Genomic DNA, 21,788 nt, shown 5'->3' with positions numbered 1-21,788 from the left:
TTTTACACAGTGGATATGCGATTCTTGTCACCAGAGTATGGGTATTCTTGCGATCCATTTCCTCAATGAAGGTCCTGAACAAGATCGAGTTCATCTCGGAGGTGGAGTAAGTACAAATTGGTTCATTTCAATTCCTCCCTTTTTTATTTCCTCTTCTTTTTATTAACTTTTTAATATTCCTTCTTTCTAGTGTCCCCATTGTAATCAAATCTACTCGGTTATCATGAAAGATTGGGTGTGCAAGCCTTGTACACAGGCATATAAAACGGTTCCATACTTTGGAGTTATCATGGGTTTTCTTGTCGGGAATGCTACCCCAGTTCGTTACTTGAATCCTCCCTTATTCAAGGCGACCGTGGTAAGAAATAATGGTCTTTCATATAAAAATATATATATATATATAGGACTGAATTCAACGCAGTTAATTAATCTAGTGTGTTATTAATAAAGAAATTATTTCTACTTATTTTAAGTGGTTGATAATGTTGCTCACACTTTGCGAAACATTGAGCCGAATCGTTCAACTAGCATCACATATGAATTTATGGGCTTGCAGCAACACAAGAGACCAAAAGTGGGCCAATTCAAATTAGGCTTCTATAATGAGAAAATGTGGGCTAAAGCAGAGGTATTTTGGACTAGGGAGTATAAACCTCCGATGGTTCATGAAGCTGATTCGGAGCAATCTGAGCCGGGTAGTGACCAGGATTGAGATCATATTTGTGTTTTGGGTGGGGGTGGGGAAGGGGGAAGAAGGGGGGGTGGACTGAGATTTGAGTTATATTAGGTGTTGGGCTTTTCTAATTGCTTCTCCTAAGGTGTGTTGTCTGGTTAAGTTATCCATGCTTACCAGATTAGTGACCATATATGTTTTGTAATGGAAATTTTACCACCTATAGAATAGGTTAGTACCCTATTTATATTCTATAAATACCCTTTTAAAATATTATATTCTATAAATATCCTTTTTAGTTTATAGCAAAAAATTTAAATTTAGTTCCATCCTAAAATTAAGGCTTAATATATGCTACAAAATATTTTTCTATCTCATTTTTTTTATTTTCTCTCATCTAATTTGCGTATATCTCCTCTCATCAGCTTTTCTCTCTCTTCTTCAATACACTTTTCCCTCTTCTCCCACAAACACACGTTCCATACACTTCAAAAACCCTCCTCCGCCATTATCGCCCCACACGCCATTCTTCTTCGCAAGCTTCACAGTTGTATTTTGGAAATCTTCTCCCCGTAGGTAATTCAACTACTTCGAAATTGCTTTTTCATTAGTTTGTTTCTATAAGTTTTTTTAGCGAATTTACACAATTTTCTGATATATCTTCCATTTGTATTGTTAATCACCAGGATTCTTTGAGTTTTCTCTCTAATGTCGGATGCAACGCTACTCAACAGACTACCCAGAGGTATACCCACCAAAATTCTCTATTTTGATGGGCCCTCTTTCTCGTTGCAACTGACTCAAGCGGAGAAAGATTTTGCAGGTTTATCAGCATCCAAAGTTGATGAAAGAAGAAGTAAATTACACAATGACAAGTTGAAAGAAGTCCAAGTTGATGAAGCTTCAAAAGAAACCAAAAATCAAGTTGGCTCAAAGAGGAAAAAACCTATGAAAGATTCAAAAAACCAAAAGGTAATTGGTATTTGTTACATGTATTCTGTTGTATTCATATGTATCTTCTTGTATTTTTGTACCTTTTTGTATAGTGTATTCTGTTTCTTCTATAGTATGTTTATGTATTCATATGTATTTGGTTGTTTCCAACAGTTCATTTTTAATGTAATCTTACCTGTATTCATATGTATTCATGTGTATTTAGCGTTTGCTAATGTATATTTGCGATAATTCAATTGTCCAGTTTGACCTCAAATGTATTCATATGCATTCATATGTATTCAGTTGTATTCATCTTAAATATTTTGTATTATATCTGTATGTTACAAAGTATGTTAGCATATATTTAGCCTTGTCACTGTATCTAGTCTTCTGTAAGTGTTTGTAGTTGTCTGACATGCATTTGGCTTTGTCACTGTATCATGTCTTACATGTATTCCAAAAAATCTTAATATGTATTTTTGCAATGTATTCATCTGTATTAACATGTATCTTTCAATGTTCATTGCAGGGAATTGATTTGTTTGTGAAACACCAGCCAAAATTAGCACCCCATATTAGTAGTTACACTAACACTGATATAGTATCCCAGCTAAAAGATAAGCTTACTCCCGATCAGTTCCAACAATTCGGCAATACATGCTTTGGCTCATTTCTTCAAATGAAGCGATTTGATGTTCAACATCAACTCTTCAGATGCTTCATGGCTCGACAGTTAAACGGCACTCCAAACAATGTATTTGCAGTATACGTCAATGGTACTGAATAACATTTCACATTAAGGGAGTTTGCGCTTGTGACTAGCCTCAAATGTGTAGGTAAAGATGAAGATTTTGAGTTTAGTGAAACTCATCCTAACCAGCTTATTGCGACTTATTTTGGAAGTGCTAATATTGTAAAGAAGAAACACTTGAGACAATGCTTCAATGACAAGGCATGGGGCCCCGACAATGATGAGGATGCTTTGAAGATATCTTTGTTGTATTTCATCCACACCTTTATATTTTCATCTGAGAAGAATAGTGCAACTATACCGAGGCTAGATTTTGACTTAGTAGAGAGTGGGCGCTATTCTGAATATCATTGGGGTATTAAAGCATTTGAGCTGTTGATAAACTCGATTAGCAAGAAGATGGATGCTTTGAAGAAGTATTACAGGATAGCTGTGATGCCCCTAGCTATGCAGGTATGGTTTTATGAGTGTTGTCCTTCTGTTGATTCTAGAATTGCAGTCTCACCGGAAATCAGCCAACATTTTCTTATCTGACGAACGGCATGTTCAAAGACACCGGAAACACGGTAATATACAAATGTTATCAATATTCTGAAGATAATTGAACACAAATACATCTATAATTTGCATACATTTGCATTCAGTTAGAGGGAAGCTTACTGTAATATACATTGGATTCATAAGCTTATATACATGAATACTTGCATACATATTAATACATTCTAAATACAACAGAGTTAAATACACCTGAATATAGCATTATACAGTTATGAATTAATATGTTTTTTGTAAGTCATAACTTATTTTTGTTCACAGATTGTGTTCAAGGACATCACTCCTCTAGATATAGAGCTTGCTGTTTTTCAGATTCCTCAAGTGTGCGCCGATATTGAGAAAATACCTACTCCTGCGCATTCAGACAAATCGGGACAGGATACAGATGACTTTTCTCCTACACCCAATCTTCAATCTAAGAAGAAACATGTTGAAAGTGTTGGTTCATCTTCATCACCGCCACATAAGAAGGTCAAGGAACAACCCAAGATTCCTACAAAAGAACCAGAATATCAGCCCAAAGTCCCTCCTGTTTGTGTTTCTGACATTGGACATAAACTTGTGCATGACCATCAGCTCCCAGAAGGCCAAAATGAGGAAGTATCTTCTTTGAGGAAAGACCTAAAATCATTCAAAGAATACGTGAGTATTTACCCACCGATTAATCAATAAAGTTTGATAGCTATGTGTTTTAGTATTTTTCTAACTATTTTGTACTGTTAAGGTTGTTGGAGAGTTCAAGTCTCTAAGGACATTGATCAATGATAACTTCAAGATGCTTTCAGACCAACTTCAACAAAATCAGCAAACTGAACCCATAGTGAGACATGATGGTGGCATTGACACAGATGTCGGAGATAATAATGAGGTATAAAAGCAGTTATCATATTGAACATATGTATTTAGCTGTATTCATATATGTTTTAATCTAGCCATTTTACTGATGTATTTAACTGCTATTCAGCTTTATATATATGTATTCTGACTTTTAAATCTTAACATATTGAGCATATTTTTTTAAATGTATTCATAACTGTGTTACACTTAATCTGTAATATCACTTTAAACTGCCGTATTTATTTTTATTTCAACTGTATTTACATGTATTCTGCTTGGTTAATCTGCTTTTTCTATAATGTATACTAGCTACTTATATGTATTTAATTTTTTTTCTAACATTAAGTTACCATGCTAACAATGATACATACAACTACCAGAAAACTATTTCAGAGGTACCGTCCATCATACCATCTACCACAAACCAAGATGATGTATCTAAAGAATTCTATGTTTCTCAATTTGAACTGGACGACAAGTTTCTACCCAGTCAAATTCCAGAAACTAGAATAGTTGTTCACGCAAGTGCAAAAAAAGATAAAGCCACACCAGTGCAACCTCAACGAAATAGGCGACCAAGTAGATGGAACTCTTCGCCTTATCAGTCTAACTTCGACTCAGGAGGTAAGTGATTTTACAAACGTAATAATCAGCATTCATCGTGATTGAATCATTTATAGTAGTCCATAAACACAAATTCAATTTACAGCATGTTCCTCTGTAAAGTTGACACCCATCTTTGAAAAAAGTCACCCGTTTGAGGAAGATCCAATAACGGGTCCACATCCTATGTTACTCATTCAAGAATATGACAAGTGGGTTCGTGAAGGTCTTCTAGCAAGACATGATCAGAAGTGAGTTTTCCCCCGTTCATTGTATTATGTTTTCATTTTTTTAAGGTATGTACATAATGAGTTTTATATCATACTTGTAGAGGTAATCTCGACGACCATTACAAGAAAAACAAGTCTATACTTCACATTCCATTGGATTTTGGAGTTGATCAAGTTGATTCCAAAAACTGGTTTTACCTTCTATCCATTTACGGGAAGTTATGGGATGACAATGTGAGTCTTTCCCAAAAATGATAATCTTATCTTCAAATAATAACATGCTGTTTTATTAACTTGTATTTAGTTGTATTATTCAGCTGTATTCATCTGTATTTTTCTCTGATTTCCTATGTATTCAGCTATAGTCAATTAAATTGAACTGTATTATTAACCTATAGTTAACTTTATTGAAACTGTTGTATTCAACTGTATTGAACAATTGAATTACCTGTATTCATCCAATGACAGTTAAATTCAACTGTTTCAACCAGCTGTCCAGTTCTGTATTCAACTGTATTACAGTGTATTCCACCAAAGTCAGTTGAATTGAACTGTGTTATTAACCTATATTCAACTCTATTCTACATGTTGTATTCACCTATATTAAGGAATTGAATTAGTTGTATTCATTCAATATCAGTTGAATTCAACTGTAGTCCATAATCTGAATACAGTTGTATTCACCTGTATTACAGTGTATTCCTCTATTTTCTGTATTCATTTGTATTCAACTTTTTTTTAGCATCTGTATTGAGGTATTCATATATATTATTTTTTAGTTCAAGCAAATAAACTCACACTATCTACCAACCTCTTTTGTTTATAGCATATGGATGTCATATTCTACTATTTGCGAAAGATGGGCAAGTACAATCAGCATAGGGACTTCACATTTACTACTGTTGATTGTATATTCAAGACAAGAATAGATGAAATATATGACAGGTATGAAGATACAGATAGTAATGCTAATGTATCCAAACAAGAAGACGTTGTATGTGAGTATATTAGGGGCTACAGAATGCATGCTAATGTACCCTGGCATACAGTGGATAATGTCTTGATACCATTGAACTTGAAGGAAAAACTTCATTGGGTGTTGGTTGTTGTGACTTTCAAAGATAGATGTATCAAAGTGTACGACTCGTACACGTCTTCCGGTCATGATGCATACGTAGTCTCTGAGATTGTAAAGCTAGCTAAGCTATTACCTCTGTATCTGTCAATTAGTGGCTTTTACAGAGATAGTCAAGGCATTGACTGGTATGCTTATCCCGCATACACAAACAAGGATCATAACGAACCTTTTGAAGTTATCTTCGTTCCAAATCTGCCTCAACAGAAAGCGGGCAGCATATAAGTATCCAATCATCATTCTTATATGTTGTATACACTGTATATGGATTAATTATTTTATATTCTGTTTCAATCAATTATTGTTTAGGGATTGTGGAGTGCATGTTGCAGCCTTCGCGGAGTTTCTGAGCACTATTGGAGAGATTACACAAAAAATACCATTTGATGCCACTCTTCTCCGTCAAAGATATGGTGCTCTGTTATGGGACTATGCTATGCACAAGATAGATGTTGATGCAATAAGCGAGAGTGAAGCACCTTCAAAGATTGAAAGGCAAATCTCTGAGTCGGAGGCAAAGATGCAGATAGTTTTAGAATAGCTTTAGGTTTTTTTTTAGTTTAGCTTGAACAATGATACTGATTGTAGTGGTTTTGGTCGTAGATGCTATTTACTTACATGCTGAAATTTGGTTAAGTTTGCTTGAACAGGTTTTAATTAACGCACATGTTAGTTACAATTTCTGAAACTTTATGTATGCTGAATGATTTTTGTTAATGCCAATTTTTGAATTGTATTCAGCTGCATAAGATCAGCTTTATCTTGCAGTATTAAGCAATTGTATTTAGTTGTATTATTCTGTTTAGCTTTTGTATTAATCTATATTATTCAGTTCAATTCAGTTGTATTAAAGTGTATTTATCAGTTGTATACAGTTGGTATGCAAGTATATTCAGCTGCATCCATTCAAATGTAACTTTGAATTGACTAGAAACAATACAAGTTATATTGATTAACTTGTATTTAGTTGTATTATTCAACTGTATTCAGCTGTTTTTTTCTCTGATTTCATATGTATTCAGCTATAGTCAATTTAATTGAACTGTAGTATTAACCTATAGTCAACATTATTGAACATGTTGTATTCAAATGTATTGAACAATTGAATTACCTATATTCATCCAATGTCAGTTAAATTCAACTGTTTCAACCAGCTGTCCGGATCTGTATTCAACTGTATTACATTGTATTCCTCCAAAGTCAATTGAATTAAACTGTATTATTAACCTATATTCAACTATGTTCAACATGTTGTATTCACCTGTATTAAGGAATTGATATAGTTGTATTCAACTATACTAAGATACTCTCACAGCCAAATCATATATATTTATACATATAAAAATACTTCAACTAAATAAATTCAGAAAATATTAACGAAAGTTATTCCACAATATATTACTTCGAAAAAAGAATTCATTATAGCTGATAATGTCATAATAAGTGTTGAGAAATTGTCGAGTCACCAATACATGTCAGAATACAACTATTTATTACGTGGAGCATTCCTACAAGTTCGCTTGTTATGTCCTCCCTGCCCACATATGCTACATGAATGTTGATTTTTCGGCAACATCAATTCACTTAAATTTTTGTCGCGCTTCTTCTTTGGCCTTCCAGGAGGTCTTTTCCATTTGGGTGGTAGTACAACCTCCTCTGCAACATGCTCTGGTATATTCCAGTCATTTTTGTCCGGTAGCAGGTACACTGGCACATCGTATGTCATTACAATTGTACTTGGCTTGTAATAGCTAGAGCAATATTCTTCAGGCATTAAAAACTTGCTCTTCAATACAACCCAGGCATGTGGGCATGGCAATTCATCAATTTGGAATCTCCCACAAACACATTATCTCTTGAGCAAGCAGACTGTGTAATTCCTCCCACCATCGTTAACAGTATGTAAGTATTCAGTTGAGGGTACTACCTACATTTAAAAACACAAATATAAGTTTTGAACACATTTACATGAATTAACAAATATATACTACTGAGTTAAATGGTTACTATCAACTTCAAAAATTGCAACTTCATCCAATTTCAGTTAAATTCAGCTGATTCCAGCAACTGTATGCAACTGTATTACTCTATAGTCTGCATTTGTATGCATTTGCATTCAACCTTTTTTTAGCAACTGTATTCAGGTATTTCCAATCAATTTAAACTGTATCAATCACCTGAATTCCATTGTAATCATTATCACGTGCATACAGGCTTAATAATAACATGTATTTACCTGTATTCATCTATATTATTTACTAGTTCAAGCCAATATTCATAAAAATTAACGGGTAGTTCTGCCTAAAAAAATGTATTCAGTTGTATACAACAATGCCATAAAAAATTAACTTACAGTCATACGGGTACACATGGTCTCATTCAACTCCAGCATTTCCTGGTATTTTTTCCCAAGCGTCTTGTATGTCTGAGTAGCTTCTTTACGGTTACTACAATTCCAACGACCAAACATCTTCCTAACTTCTTCGAGGAAGTCATATATTGGCAATTCCCTTGCTGAAACTAGTGTTGCATTGATTGACTCAGCGATATTTGACGTCATTGTCCATCCCCTGTTAACAGGTGCATACAACCTAACCCACTTTTCGTAACCAGCTAACTCTAAGTATTCTTTCACCCTAATATCTACCTTCTCAACCTTCTCCATCAGACTATCAAATTCAGTTTGTGTGTATGTTTTTGCCATCGAGAAGTATATCTCACTCAACTTGGCATGGCTCTTTTTGAATTTCTTGTATACGTTATTCCATAGATGCCATATGCAAGCACAATGCGGTAAATCCGGATATACTCTCGATACAGATTTAATGATGCTCTCATTTCTATCCGAAACAATGCACATGTTTTCCCTTACACCGTATGCTATCTTGAATTGCTCAAAGAACCACGTCCAAGCAGCATCGTTCTCTGAATCAATAACACCGTATGTTAGTGGCAATATATAACCTGTTTAATATAATTGAATATAATTGTTTTTAAATACATGTTTTCCAATGCTTTAAATATTAACAAATTGTATTATTATTGAGGTACTCACCTGCACCATCCAACGTGCTTGCAGAAACGAATGTCCATGTGTAGTAGGGTTTTAGATGACTTCCGTCCACTACAACAATTGGTCTACAATGATCAAACCCCCTTATAAATGCATACAATGATATATACACGTACATGAATTCATTCTTTGACGATTTTTCCATTCTTATGTGAGAACCTGGATATGTCTTATCCATTGTATATAAGTATCCTGGTAATTTTTTGTATGAATCAGCCGGTTCACCTCTAAGAAAATTCATTGCCTTTTCTTTAGCCCTCCACGCCAACATGTAGCTAACATCAACACCTAGATCTGATTTCACGTCATCAATAATGTCCTTCGGAGTGTATTTCCTCTTATGGTTTGTAAGCTTTGTCCTTATAATACCACTTATAAGGCTGCTACTAGCCTGTCGTTGCTCGTACACTTTATCCTTCAGCGAACATGTATGGTTGTCATTGAATTCTCTCACCTTGAATAATTCCGATTTGTTAATGCTTGAAGCCTTAAACCTCCAATCACAATCTTCTGAAATACATATTAATGCATAGCTGGAAAGAAAAGTTCATACATCAGACAACTTAACGAATCTGACATATATACTTCCTATTCATAAAGTACCAAATTGATATCTGTGTATATGTAATTTTGTATACTAACTGTAAGCACGTGATTTTTGACCCTCCCCGAGAATTTTTACGTTCTTAGCTTAAATATTTAATTTAGGACTAATATAGCTATTTTGACTAATTTTACTTTATTTTTCTCGCAAAAGAAAAAAATTACAAAAAATATATATATAAATTTTAGTTTATGTATCCCTCATAAACTTGAAAAAAATCAAAAATTGCACTTTATTTTTGTACTTTATATAATTTCGAAAATTACAAAAAATATAATTCTATTAAGGTTTTGTAGTCATTTTAATTTGGGAAGAAAATGCAAAAATATTACTTTATATTTTATCTTTATATAAAAACGAAAATTACAAAAAATAGTTCCATTAATATTTTGTAGCTATTTTAAATCTTGAAAAATATTTAAAAAGATTTGTTTAAATACTAGTCTTATTTTTGGTAGTTATTTTGCTTACATAGGACTAGTTAAGCAACGTGTTCCTATTTCTCGGGTCCGGGCAAAAGAATAATATTCGGGTTCAAACTACCCGGTTTTAGGCCTAATTTTCGGACCTAGCCCATAATAAACCGAGTCCAGGACACATGGGGAACCCCACCACGCGTGGGGGACATAAGTCTCGAACCCCACCACGCGTGGGGCTCATTTTTCTGGGCAAACCCATTACAAAACACGGATGAAAACATTTGGACAGGGGAACTTTTGAATTTTTGGAGAAAAAGTACTGTTCACTCATCTTCTTCCTAAAAAGGAAGAAGAACTGAAAACCCTAACGATGGAGACCCCCCCAACGCCTAAACCCCAGCTCCCTCCCGTTCGTCATTGCCCTTCGACACCGTCCAAACACCACCCCGGCTCCTCCCAACTCCGTCGACCACTGCCCAAACAGCCCGTCGCACCCCCCGTCGCCAAGGAACCACCCTCCTCCTCCCAGCTCGACCATCATCACTACCCAGCCCGACGAGTAGCAGCAGCGTCATCACTGTCCAAACACCACCTCCATCAACAAACCTCCAGCTCCAGTCCGTCACCTTCCACCGCGACCAAACGACCATCGTCCAAACACCACCACCAGTTCCAGCCATCCCACCCAGCAGTGAACGAAACCACCATTGTTACCCACCCAGCGACGCCCAGCTCCACCATCGCCTCCGTCCTCCATTAAATCCGGTGAGCCCTGCTGCTTCGTCACCTTCCCCAGCACCACGACCAACAGCAACAACCAGCTCCCTCCATCGTCTCACACAGCCCACGACCATCACTTCTCCTCCTAGCTCCATCGTTGCACCGCCCCGTCGTCAAACACCACCAGTCGAGAACCCATCAGCCCAGTTATCGTTGTTCTTTCATCATCGTCGTGCAGTCCGTTGAGGTCGCTTTTGGTTCGTCGAGGTCCGGTATGTCGAGGCAGTCCGTTGAGGTCGATGTAGAGGTTTGGTCCATGGCTCTTTCCGTTTTTGTTTGTTCAGGTTAGTGAACCTCAAGTGTTAGATAAGGAAATGTTACGTTAAATGTTCGAAGACGCAATATATAAATTCGTATGATAATTCTCTGCTTATGTTTCACCGTATGCATTTTGATCATTTTGCGTTATGTTATTATTGTTTACTTGATGTCATTTGATTTAGTTGTATTAGTTGTTCTATGACACAAGTTTGACGTTAATCTGTTCGTCCTTTCCTTTGCTTAGGTCATTCGGACAAAATTATTATTAGTACATGCTCTTATTACGCCCGAAACACTCGTTCACTAAACTCATTTTATTAATTTTTTTTTTGACAAGTTATGAGATTTTGGTTGTAAAAAGTCGTAAGGTTTAGTATTGTTAAAGGCGTAAAAATGGCATCCTTTTAAAAAATAAAAAAGGTAAATAAAAACAAACAAATAAATAAACAAAAAAAAAACGAGACTAGCTTCGCCAAAAATAAAAATGTACAGATTGCGGAGCCCTCACAAAATATATGTATTAAACACTTAGACTCCGGGACGGGCCGTTTAGCAAAATTCACGGCCCTACTCAATATAATAATGCGCTAGTTGCTTTAGGCGCGCCTTTAATAATGTCATCTCCCTAAACTCGGGTGCACATTTATGTGACCCAAATCCAAATCTCAACGGAATCGAAATGTGTCTCTAATCACGGGTATATTGATTATGGCGTGGCCCGAGATGCATTTCCATGACGTTGCAAATTCTTTTAAAAATAATGAATGAGACGAGCCTCGACAAACAAAAATGTAGAAGCTGCGGGGCCCTCTAAATATATATATATATTAAAAATACTTAGAATTCGGGACATGCCGTTTAGCAAATTTTGCGGTCTTCTCCAAAATAACAATACGTTAGTTGCTTTAGGTGCGTCTTAATAACGTATTTTTCTTAATTCGGGTGCACATTTATGTGACCCAAATCCAAATCTCAACCGAGTCGAGATATGTCAATAACCACGGGTGCATTGATGTAACGTGGTTTGAGATATATTTTCACGACGTTGCAATTCTCGTAAAAAATAATAATAAAAGCGGTCAAGAGTTTAAAACTCGCACATAGGTTTTAACATGTATAAAATCAGATAATCAAGCCAAATATAACAGTTGAGCGACCGTGCTAGAACCACGGAACTCGGGAATGCCTAACACCTTCTCCCGGGTTAACAGAATTCCTTATCCGGATTTTTGGTACGCAGACCATAATATAGAGTCATTCTTTTCCTCGATTCGGGATTAAAATTGGTGACTTGGGACACCCTAAATCTCCCAAGTGGCGACTCTAAAATAAATAAACCAATCCCCTTTCGATTGTCCTTTAATTGGAAAAACTCCCCTGCCCCCATCGGGTGCGGAAAAAGGAGGTGTGACAGCTCTGGCGACTCCGCTGGGGACCTCTATTACCCAGAACCACTGGTTCAGGGTTAAGAATTCGAGCTTAGAATAATTGTTATTATTTGGCTTTATTTATTATCTGATTTTATTATATGTTTGGGCTCAATGTGCTAAGTGATGCTTTTACCGCTTTAATATTATTTGAACTGTATATAAATTGTGCCGAAACCTTTCTCTTCTTACCTCCGGGGATGTTCTTACTAGTTGAGACTCCCTATTCTGTTAGTGTCATACCCTAAATAAAAGAGGCTCGGAAAGTTTCTAAGCCGGCTGGCCTTTTGGTTCCCGGAAAGGAGCTCCTTCCTCAGCTCGAGTTGTCCGCTCGGGTACACTGTCTAGAACACCGACCCAGGTTTTGAACATAGAATAACGTGACTTCATGCCGGATCCCTAGTAGGAACGTTTGTTTGCATCATGTGCATTTGACTTAGGGGACTCAACACAGGGGTTGGGTCCGTCTAGGACAAGCAACCTGAAAATAATAGACCATCCTGAGGCATCCTATTTGTTTTCCGTGCATTTATTTTGTCTCGCTGACCGGTGTTTGAATATTATGAATATTGTGAAATTGAAAAAAAAAAAGAAATAGCGGTTAGGGAATTGATTGTTTATTTTTGAAAAAAACCTAATACACAAATACTGTCAAAACTCTGCCAAAATTTTGAGAAAATGAAAAAGTGTCTTATTAGTTTGTTTTATTAAAAGCAAGGGAAAAATAGAAAAAAGAGTAGTGGCTTTGTCTTGTTTTTCAAAAAAAAAAAAAAAAATTAGAAAAAAATAGTTTGTCTTGCCATAAAAATGAAAATAAAAAAAAAGAGTCTTGTTTTGAAATGGGTTTTTATTTATTTGTTTGTTTATGAAAATGCCAAAATAAAAATAAAAAATAATAAAATAGTTTGTTTTTTTTTTAAAAAAAAATAGTTTGTTATTAGTTGCAAATATATATATAAATATATATATATATAAATCCAAAGGTTTTTCATTATTTCCTAAAATGTATATATATCTTTATTTGTTGCGAAAATGTTTGTCTTGCAAAGTCTAGAAAAGTTCTTTTAGACTCCCAGTTTTCGAAACAAAAATCCAAAAATATTTTCCGTTATTGACTTCTTTAGAATGTTTTTTTTAATTATTTATAAAAAAAACGTATATATATATATAATAAAAAAAAATCCGAAAATATTTTCCCTCTTCTTTAAATATTGAAAAGAAAATTCAAAATTCAAAAATATTTTTTAGAAGCATTTCTTTTATTAAAAGTAGAATTCCAAAAATATTTTCTTTTTAGAATAAGAGAAAAAAAACAACAAATGAAAATTCAAAAATATATCTTAGAAGTCTTTCTTTTAAAAAGAAAATCAATACTTCCTTTCTTCTTTTAAAGTAGTTCTTTCACAAAGATAATAATAATTAAAAAAAAAAGTTAGTTCATCTACTTATCCTTGATTGCCCGAACTACGCGGGTTTGATTCTCACCGGATGTAAGATACGTGGGCAACCCTCATCGGGTCCAACCCCACCTTTTGCTAAAAAGCCAAAAAAACAAATAATAATAATAATAATAACAAAAAATACATGTCAAATTTTAGTTTTTGTCATAAAGAAGTTGGGTGACGTTGTTTTATCAAGACATAGCCGAATGTTCTAGAAAGGGACGCCGGAAGGCTGACTTGGCATAAACAGCCACCTTTGGGTCGTTTTAAGATTTGGTCCAGTTGACCCACATAGCCTTAAAAATCTTCGTCCCCGAGACGTTGACAGGCCGTTTTTGCAATATTGAGTTTCCTATTTTTGAAAAACAATAAAAGAGTCATAACTAAGTCAGGAGATGATGTTTGTCATAAATAGCCGAATGTTCCCGAAAGGGACGCCAGAAGGCTGACTTTGCGTAAACAGCCACCTTTGGGTCATTTTGAGATATGGACCCACACAGCCTTAAAAATCTTCGTCCCCGAGGCGCTGAAGGGTCGTGTTTGCAACACTAAGTTTTCATTATAATTTGAAAAAAAAAACAAAGAGTCAGCGGTCAGGTGAATACCGTTTGAATTTTGTCATAATAAGCCGAGCCAGCTTCGGCCGCGTCTTAAACTGTTCTTGCCGAAATAGCCTTAGAGTATCTTTCAGTTGTCGGAAGGTTATTTTCGTAAAAGAATGGACAAGTTTGTAAAGTGTCAAAATAATCCTCCCCGGCCTCAAAATTCATGTGAAATTCGGAAGGGGCCACATTTGCAAAAAATAACCATTTGGTTGCATTTGTCGAACAGAGAAAGGGAGTTAGCCTTTTGTTTTTGAGTTTATAAATCTCTTGATTGAAGTATATGGGTTATTTGATTTCGAGTTTGTAGGTCATCTTCAAAACTTTGAAACTCGGTTTGTTTTAATATGAAAATTGAAAAATGGTTTGTTATTGTTTATCTCTTATTGGTCCGAACTACGCAAGGTCTGATTCATGCGGGGTCATGATACGTAGGCATTCTCCATAAGATTCGACCACAACAAAAAGAAAAGCCAAAAAAAAGAAATGAAAAAAAAAGAAATGAAAAAGAGAATGAAAAAAGAAAAAGAAAAAAAAAAGAAAAAAAAAGGGAAAAATGAATGAAAAAAATCGAAAAAATCGAAAAAGAAAAAAAAATGTCAATAATGAGGACCGACTGAGTCCATTCTAACCTGTTTGTTTTGCAAAATAAAGTTAAGGTGGTTGGTTTGTGGTAAGCCAGACAATGACACCCAGAATCCTTTACTTGCATCTCATGATACACACTCTGCTGGGATCAGGCCTGATAACAGAAGCACTCGAATCCTATTGGGGACTTGCTGACGGAGGTTGATGATATTGAAGCTGGTAATGGTCTTGGCAGTATTGATGCAAAGCTCAGTGGCTAAGATGCCAGTTTTTGATGAAATGGGAGGCCGCTCCGTTCCTTGGTTAGCAAGAGAGAAGCTTGTGGTGGCTTATTTTGTTGTCATTTCTGTTGTCCGGATTATTAAGGTTGTAATTTGGATTTTGTCCTGTGTCAAACCTTCTTATCTTTCCATTTTGTCATAGCAGTTTGTTTAAATTTTGTCCAGTTTGTGTTAGGATTTTATTCTGGTTGTTTTGTTTGTTTTATTATTCAAACCATTTCGCCGGTAGTCTAATACAAAGTCGGTCTTTTGTTAGTTCCAGTCGTCTTTTGTTTAGTCCTTTTATCATTTCGTTCAATGCCGATTCTAGGGACATGACATGCGCACACACTTTGGGCCTAGTCTTTAAAGTTAATCATAAAACCCTGGAAAGGCGATCAGATCATTTAAAGAAAATAAGGACGGTTTGAGATTATTCAGAGCTCGAGTCATGTGGAACTGGGGCAAGTTAAGCACAAAGAAAACCGTTAAAAGCAAGATTCGCCAAATTGGCATGAGGGTCGGTCATGATAATGAGAGTGTCGCCCAACGGTGCTTAGAAATGACAAAGGAAAAATAAAATGTTTAACATAATTGTCAAGTCCAGCACCATCAGAAGAGACTACAAATTTAAAGTGTGTTGTTTGCACTTGGCATGTTTTGAAGACTGAAATGACGAAGGCATTTTGTTCTGCTACCTAAACACTTTATCCTTCGTTACCCCTTTTGAGCCTTATTTATTTTTCTTTCATACCCCTCGTTCGGAATCAGTAACAACGAAAAAAAAATGAGAGAAAGAAAGAAAACAACAACGAAAAAAGAGAAAAAAAAAGAAAAAAAGAAAAGAAAAGAAAATTGATAACAAAGAAAAAAAAATCAAATGAAAAAGAGGAATTGGGAACTACGTTTGACCTGATTCCTCAAAGAGGATACGTAGGCGCTTCACGGCTCGGTCATAGTTTTGAAAAATGAAAAAAAATCAATTAAAATATCCCCAAGCAAGAAACTGGGGCAAAGATTGCGTTTGTGGTAAATAAATCTAATTCCGAAGGTTGTAACTAATAACCCAAAATTAATGCATTTTTTAGCCTTTTATACCTTTTCTTTCTAGCCTATCCAAAACCCACATTACGGTCCAAAGAAAGACCTTCTGATCAGTCTTCAAAAGATGCCAAGTCAGACAAATGAGAGTCTCACCGGTGAGCATAACATTCTGTTCCACAGCAGAAAGGACTCTGATCCCCAGCGGAAAGAGTCATACCGGCGACACTCCAAACCCCCAGCTGGAAAGTGATACAAATGAGAGAGTCTTATCGGTGAAAACCTTCACAGGCACCATAAGGCGATGAAAGCTGAGAGAAAAAACAGAAATGAGAGAGACTTGATAGTGAAAACCCTTCGGGCACTACAAGTCGAATAAGATTGAGAATCAGATGGGGAATCGCCAATTGAAGATCTTGAAAGATGATTGACGGTAGAGGATAGGCCACATACGCATGTCTTTGGCCGTTAGAGTCGGTATCTGCATTTGATAGGTTTTTATTTATAGTTTCTTTTGTTAAAGAGTCATTTTTTTTCCTTTGTCTTTTTATTCTGTTCCCTTTTATCTCTTTCCTTTCATAGAAAAATCCTCAATAGAGTCTGTCTGGTCAGAACAAGTATGAAATGACTTCAAATATGCCATCAGCTTTTCAAGATGAGATCCGACTAGTACATCCAAATGGTATAGTCAGCAAGGAACAAGCGTGAGGCCAGTGTCAATAAAGATATCCCCAGCAAAAGGGAATTGACAAAAGGATTGACGAGCGTCAAGAGGGATATCCTTGCCAAAACCAAGGTTATAAACCTCAAAGACAAGGCCCGTGAACAAAGCAAGGAGAGCAGTGAGCATGATTTGGCGAAATCCATACTAGACTAAAAGGTCGGGAAAATGCCAGTTTCCGAGCTATGCCACAAAAGAAGAGGGATATCCCCAGCAGGAAGGGATTATCCCCAGCACATAATATCATCCCCAACAAGCTGTGGAACGCAGAGCAAGGAAGGAGAAAGGAAAAGTCGTCCCAATAGGAGTATCACAGCCAACCACCATGTTTTAAACTAACAAATTTTGTTTGATTTGAAACAGGTAAAGGAAATGGCATCGATGAAGAAACGAATTCCACAAGGGATATTATCAAACTGGGGCAGAAAATTTTCCTTCCATTTAGAAAATTTTCTGGAAGTCAGGTACCCCCAGCTGATAACATTTTACCCCCCAACAGGTAAGTAAATAATCCCCCCAACAGTGTTATCCCTAGCAGTTGCGAGGAGTCCAACACAAGGTTGGAAAGTCGGTATCCTCAGCGGTTCCTTTCGGGGAAAGGCAAAACGACTCTCAAGGGAGGTAGTCTTCGAAGGAAGAAGCTATGCGAAAAAAAAAAGAATAAAAAGATAATAATGAAAAGAAAAAAAAAAGGGTAAAAGTCATCCCCATCTAAATAATCCCCAACAGTTTCGAGGGAGGACAATACAGGTAAGTAAATAATTTAAAAAAGAAAAAAGAAAAAAGAAAAAAAAAAGAAAGCGAAGGTTTCATTAATAGGAGACACTTCCTAGTTTGAAATCATTAGAGTTCTACCCATAGGAGATGCATTTCCTCCTAAGTTTAAGTTTATTTTTACCCATAGGTGATGCATTTCCTCCTAAGTTTGTTTTAGTTTCACCCATAGGAGATGCATTTCCTCCTAAGTTTGTTTTAGTTTCACCCATAGGAGATGCATTTCCTCCTAAGTTTAAGTTTATTTTTACCCATAGGAGATGCATTTCCTCCTAAGTTTGTTTTAGTTTCACCCATAGGAGATGCATTTCCTCCTAAGTTTATTTTAGTTTCAACCCATAGGAGACGCATTTCCTCCTAAGATTGTTTTAGTTTCACCCCATAGGAGATGCATTTCCTCCTAAGGTTGTTTTAGTTTTACCCATAGGAGATGCATTTCCTCCTAAGGTTGTTTTAGTTTTACCCATAGGAGACGCATTTCCTCCTCGGTTTGTTTTAGTTTCACCCATAGGAGATGCATTTCCTCCTAAGTTTGTTTTACCCATAGGAGACGTATTTCCTCCTCGGTTTGTTTTAGTTTCACCCATAGGAGATGCATTTCCTCCTAAGTTTGTTTTTACCCATAGGAGACGCATTTCCTCCTAAGTTTATGTTTTACCCATATGAGATGAATTTCCTCCTAAGTGGTTGTTAAAGATATAAAAAAAAAACAACAACAAAAAATGACCTAGTCTGACGAACCTTCTCCTAGGATCAAAATCTTAGTCTGATGAATCTTTCTCCTAAGATACCAAAAACAAAAAATGACCTAGTCTGATGAACCTTCTCCTAGGATCAAAATCTTAGTCTGATGAATTTTTCTCCTAAGATAGAGACCTAGTCTGACGAACCTTCTCCTAGGATCAAAATCTTAGTCTGATGAATCTTTCTCCTAAGATACCAAAAACAAAAAATGACCTAGTCTGATGAACCTTCTCCTAGGATCAAAATCTTAGTCTGACGAATTTTTCTCCTAAGATAGAGACCTAGTCTGACGAACCTTCTCCTAGGATCAAAATCTTAGTCTGATGAATCTTTCTCCTAAGATACCAAAAAAAAAGACCTAGTCTGACGAACCTTCTCCTAGGATCAAAATCTTAGTCTGATGAATTTTTCTCCTAAGATAGAGACCTAGTCTGACGAACCTTCTCCTAGGATCAAAATCTTAGTCTGATGAATCTTTCTCCTAAGATACCAAAAACAAAAAATGACCTAGTCTGATGAACCTTCTCCTAGGATCAAAATCTTAGTCTGATGAATTTTTCTCCTAAGATAGAGACCTAGTCTGACGAACCTTCTCCTAGGATCAAAATCTTAGTCTGATGAATCTTTCTCCTAAGATACCAAAAAGAAAAGACCTAGTCTGACGAACCTTCTCCTAGGATCAAAATCTTAGTCTGACGAATTTTTCTCCTAAGATAAAGACCTAGTCTGACGAACCTTCTCCTAGGATCAAAATCTTAGTCTGATGAATCTTTCTCCTAAGATACCAAAAAGAAAAGACCTAGTCTGACGAACCTTCTCCTAGGATCAAAATCTTAGTCTGATGAATTTTTCTCCTAAGATAGAGACCTAGTCTGACGAACCTTCTCCTAGGATCAAAATCTTAGTCTGATGAATCTTTCTCCTAAGATACCAAAAACAAAAAATGACCTAGTCTGATGAACTTTCTCCTTGGTCAAAATCTTAGTCCGATGAATTTTTCTCCTAAGATAGAGACCTGGTCTGACGAACCTTCTCCTAGGATCAAAATCTTAGTCTGATGAATCTTTCTCCTAAGATAACCAAAAACAAAAAAATGACCTAGTCTGATGAACCTTCTCCTAGGATCCAAATCTTAGTCTGACGAATTTTTCTCCTAAGATAGAGACCTAGTCTGACGAACCTTCTCCTAGGATCCAAATCTTAGTCTGATGAATCTTTCTCCTAAGATACCAAAAAGAAAAGACCTAGTCTGATGAACCTTCTCCTAGGATCAAAATCTTAGTCCGATGAATTTTTCTCCTAAGATAGAGACCTAGTCTGACGAACCTTCTCGTAGGATCAAAATCTTAGTCTGATGAATCTTTCTCCAAAGATGCTAAAAAAACAATAAAAAAAAACGTTTGAAAAATAAAAGAGTCATTTTCCTAAACTAGGCGCCCACCTGTATAACGAGAGGAATACATTTTGTTGAACCCAGGCGCCCACCTGAATAACGAGAGGAATACATTTCAGTATTTGCATTTCATGTCCCAGGCGCCCACCTGAATAACGAGAGGAATACATTTCAGTATTTGCATTTCATGTTCCAGGCGCCCACCTGTATAACAAGAGGAATACATTTTAGTTTTTACTTTCAAGTGTTGAAATTGGGAGCCCGCCCATAATAACAGAGGCATACATTCAGTTTTTACTTTCAAGTGTTGAAGTTGGGAGCCCGCCCAGATAACAGAGGCATACATTTCAGTCTTTACTTTTCAAGTGTTGAAATTGGGAGCCCGCCCATAATAACAGAGGAATACATTCAGTCTTTACTTTCAAGTGTTGAAATTGGGAGCCCGCCCATAGAACAGAGGCATACATTCCAATCTTTAAATTTCTTGTCAGGCGCCCACCTACATAACGAGTGGAATACTTTTCAGTCTTTAAATTTCTTTTCAGGCGCCCACCTGTATAACAAGAGGAATACCTTTTAGTCTTATACTGCAGATTTTGGAAATCAGTAACCCCACCGGAAGGTAGAAGGTTACAACAGGAATCCCCAGCTCCAGGAAGCAGAAGGCTACAACAAAAATCCCCAGCATTCAACCAAGTTATAAATAGCAGAAGCTCGCCTCAAGAATGCGAGTCAACATCTGAGATGGTCGACAAAAGCTGGACACAACATAAAAGAAGAAGAACAAGAAAAGAGAAAAACAAAAAAGGAGAAAAATACGGAAGTGGAGAACAGATGTGATCTGTTCAAGAACTAGCGCCTACAACTAGCAAGTATCAAGATTCAAATCCAAAGTCTGTATGAAGCACCATTCAAGACTCAAGACCAAGTTTCAGAAGACTTAAAGATAGGAATCCTTGTAACAAGTAGCTGATAGGCTCAGTTAGTCTTTTTCAGTTTTCATTTTTGTTGTAATGACAGGACCGCGGACCGGAACCTCAACGGAACGGCACCTCGATCGGCTCTTCACTTCGGTACCCTCTACCATCTCTCTCATATCCGAACTACACGTGGCCTGATTCCTGTAAAACCAAGGATATGTAGGCAGCTCAGATACCAGGGCTCGGTCACATTCCCTCCCTTTCCTTAAGTGTAGTCCGTCCAAGTAATGGTCGGGTCAAAAACACGTCTAGTCGTTCTTTGTCGGAAAACTCTTCGTGTTTCCAGTCAAAGAGGGGCAGCTGTAAGCACGTGATTTTTGACCCTCCCCGGGAATTTTTACGTTCTTAGCTTAAATATTTAATTTAGGACTAATATAGCTATTTTGACTAATTTTACTTTATTTTTCTCGCAAAAGAAAAAAATTACAAAAAATATATATATAAATTTTAGTTTATGTATCCCTCATAAACTTGAAAAAATCAAAAATTGCACTTTATTTTTGTACTTTATATAATTTCGAAAATTACAAAAAATATAATTCTATTAAGGTTTTGTAGTCATTTTAATTTGGGAAAAAAATGCAAAAATATTACTTTATATTTTATCTTTATATAAAAATGAAAATTACAAAAAATAGTTCCATTAATATTTTGTAGCTATTTTAAATCTTGAAAAATATTTAAAAAGATATAGTTTTGTTTAAATACTAGTCTTATTTTTGGTAGTTATTTTGTTTACATAGGACTAGTTAAGCAACGTGTTCCTATTTCTCGGGTCCGGGCAAAAGAATAATATTCGGGTTCAAACTACCCGGTTTTAGGCCTAATTTTCGGACCTAGCCCATAATAAACCGAGTCCGGGCGAAAGTTTGAGCAATTAGTGTAAAATAGAAGATCTGCAGATGTTTTTTTTATATACATGGACTGTTGTGTTAAATGTCATGTAGTGTCTAATAGCT

The 21,788-nt window shown here is 36.1% G+C and overlaps 1 protein-coding gene across 1 annotated transcript; it reads right to left on the bottom strand.

Annotated features, from left to right (window-relative positions):
• Positions 1-7,569: 7,569 nt before the first annotated feature.
• Positions 7,570-10,691, bottom strand: LOC142172766 (uncharacterized). Its single transcript, XM_075236445.1, has 4 exons — positions 10,531-10,691; positions 8,776-9,326; positions 8,074-8,684; positions 7,570-7,647 (listed from the first exon to the last, which is right to left on the bottom strand). The coding sequence occupies exons 1-4, from the start codon at positions 10,689-10,691 to the stop codon at positions 7,570-7,572; spliced, it is 1,401 nt and encodes a 466-aa protein (XP_075092546.1).
• Between the last annotated feature and the right edge of the window lie 11,097 nt (positions 10,692-21,788).

The sequence above is a fragment of the Nicotiana tabacum genome, chromosome 18 (assembly GCF_000715075.1).
Source record: "Nicotiana tabacum cultivar K326 chromosome 18, ASM71507v2, whole genome shotgun sequence".
Classification (NCBI taxonomy): domain Eukaryota; kingdom Viridiplantae; phylum Streptophyta; class Magnoliopsida; order Solanales; family Solanaceae; genus Nicotiana; species Nicotiana tabacum.
This window is presented reverse-complemented; position numbering and strand designations above follow the sequence as displayed.

What these genes read in the sequence shown, in the direction of transcription:
- LOC142172766 (XM_075236445.1), bottom strand. Translation starts at nt 10,691, where the DNA reads ATGGAGCTAGGAGGAGAAGTGATGGTCGTGGGCTGTGTGAGACGATGG. An exon ending in AGCTGGGCGTCGCTGGGTGG is followed by an intron (nt 9,327 to 10,530) that starts GTAACAATGGTG and finishes TTTTCTTTCCAG; the next exon opens with CTATGCATTAATATGTATTT. An exon ending in AAGCACGTTGGATGGTGCAG is followed by an intron (nt 8,685 to 8,775) that starts GTGAGTACCTCA and finishes TATATTAAACAG; the next exon opens with GTTATATATTGCCACTAACA.